Below are 1,144 nucleotides of genomic sequence, written 5' to 3'. Positions count from 1 at the left end.
GATTTTTCAATTAAAAACTAAAAAAATAATATAATTTAAAAATAGATGAAGCTATACTATAAGATGCCCTTTAATGTGTGTGTTTGTGTGTGTGTGTGTGTGGGGGGGTTAATGCTCTATCTGAAAACCTTCAGAAATTAATTTAGGTGATTGTGGGAAAAACATTCATGTTATAGAACAAAAGACGTACCCCTTTTCCATTTCCAAGCAAAAACGTGATCAGTCTGATGAAACCGTTCCTCCCAAACATGTGGGCACAGGCTTTTGTCCCCTGTAGAGGAAATAGGACAAAGGAAGCATTTAGTACTTATTATCAACACAGAGAATGCTGTCATTATTGTTAAAACAATATTTTTTAAAAAGTATTTAGTAAGAGTTTTGAGGCACTTAAAAAAGTATTTAGTAAGAGTTTTGAGGCACTTAAAAAAGTATTTAGTAAGAGTTTTGAGGCACTTAAAAAAGTATTTAGTAAGAGTTTTGAGGCACTTGCAACAGATATAGGTCATACAGGTGCTGAAGATGAGAAATGTTACTAGAAAGTAACCGACAAAGAAAAGAATGAGGAGAGATGTGGATGATCGATTAGTTTAGTTTTAGTAGAGGTTTTACGGCGCTCGCAACTGCATATAAGGTCATATGAGCACCAGGAGATTAGAGGTGTTACAAGAGAGTAACAAACACAAAAAAGAAGAAGGGGAGATAAGGACGATAAATGTTTGATAGGAAAGAAGGGGCAAACCACACAAGAGCACCCGCCAACCACCCACGGATGATAGATGTTGGATAGGAAAGAAGAAGCAAATATATAAATAGGCCAACTGTATTGTAAATAAAGATAGAATAAAAATTGGCAAAAGGAAGGAAGACAGAGAAGTGAAGAAAAGAACGCAGACAAGACAGACATGAGAGGAAAGCGTGCACTAATACATTCCACAGAATGAACAAGGCATGAATAACGTAGAAAATACAAATTTACAAATTATAATGCACTAATGTGAATCTGGGAAGACATATAATATCTTATATTTTTATTATACTGCTGTTTATTCCAAAGAAAGAGTAAGACTAAGACAGACAAATAGAAACAATGGAGAGACAGAAAAAAAGTAGGATCTCTAACCACCAGCTGCGAGAGAGAGAGAGA

At 35.1% G+C, this 1,144-nt stretch overlaps 1 protein-coding gene across 1 annotated transcript in view; it reads right to left on the bottom strand.

Moving 5' to 3' along the window:
- The window catches only part of LOC101859739 (ubiquitin carboxyl-terminal hydrolase 24), a gene marked incomplete in the record, with an annotated part of 85,583 nt that overhangs the window by 12,209 nt on the left and 72,230 nt on the right, over positions 1-1,144 (bottom strand). Inside the window, 2 exon segments of the mRNA XM_035972697.1 lie at positions 191-306; positions 991-1,000. Coding sequence (XP_035828590.1) covers positions 191-306; positions 991-1,000 — 126 coding nt within the window.

This window comes from Aplysia californica, unplaced genomic scaffold (assembly GCF_000002075.1).
Source record: "Aplysia californica isolate F4 #8 unplaced genomic scaffold, AplCal3.0 scaffold00799, whole genome shotgun sequence".
NCBI lineage: Eukaryota > Metazoa > Mollusca > Gastropoda > Aplysiida > Aplysiidae > Aplysia > Aplysia californica.
The sequence above is the reverse complement of the archived record's forward strand: the minus strand, read 5'-3'. Positions and strand labels throughout refer to the sequence as shown.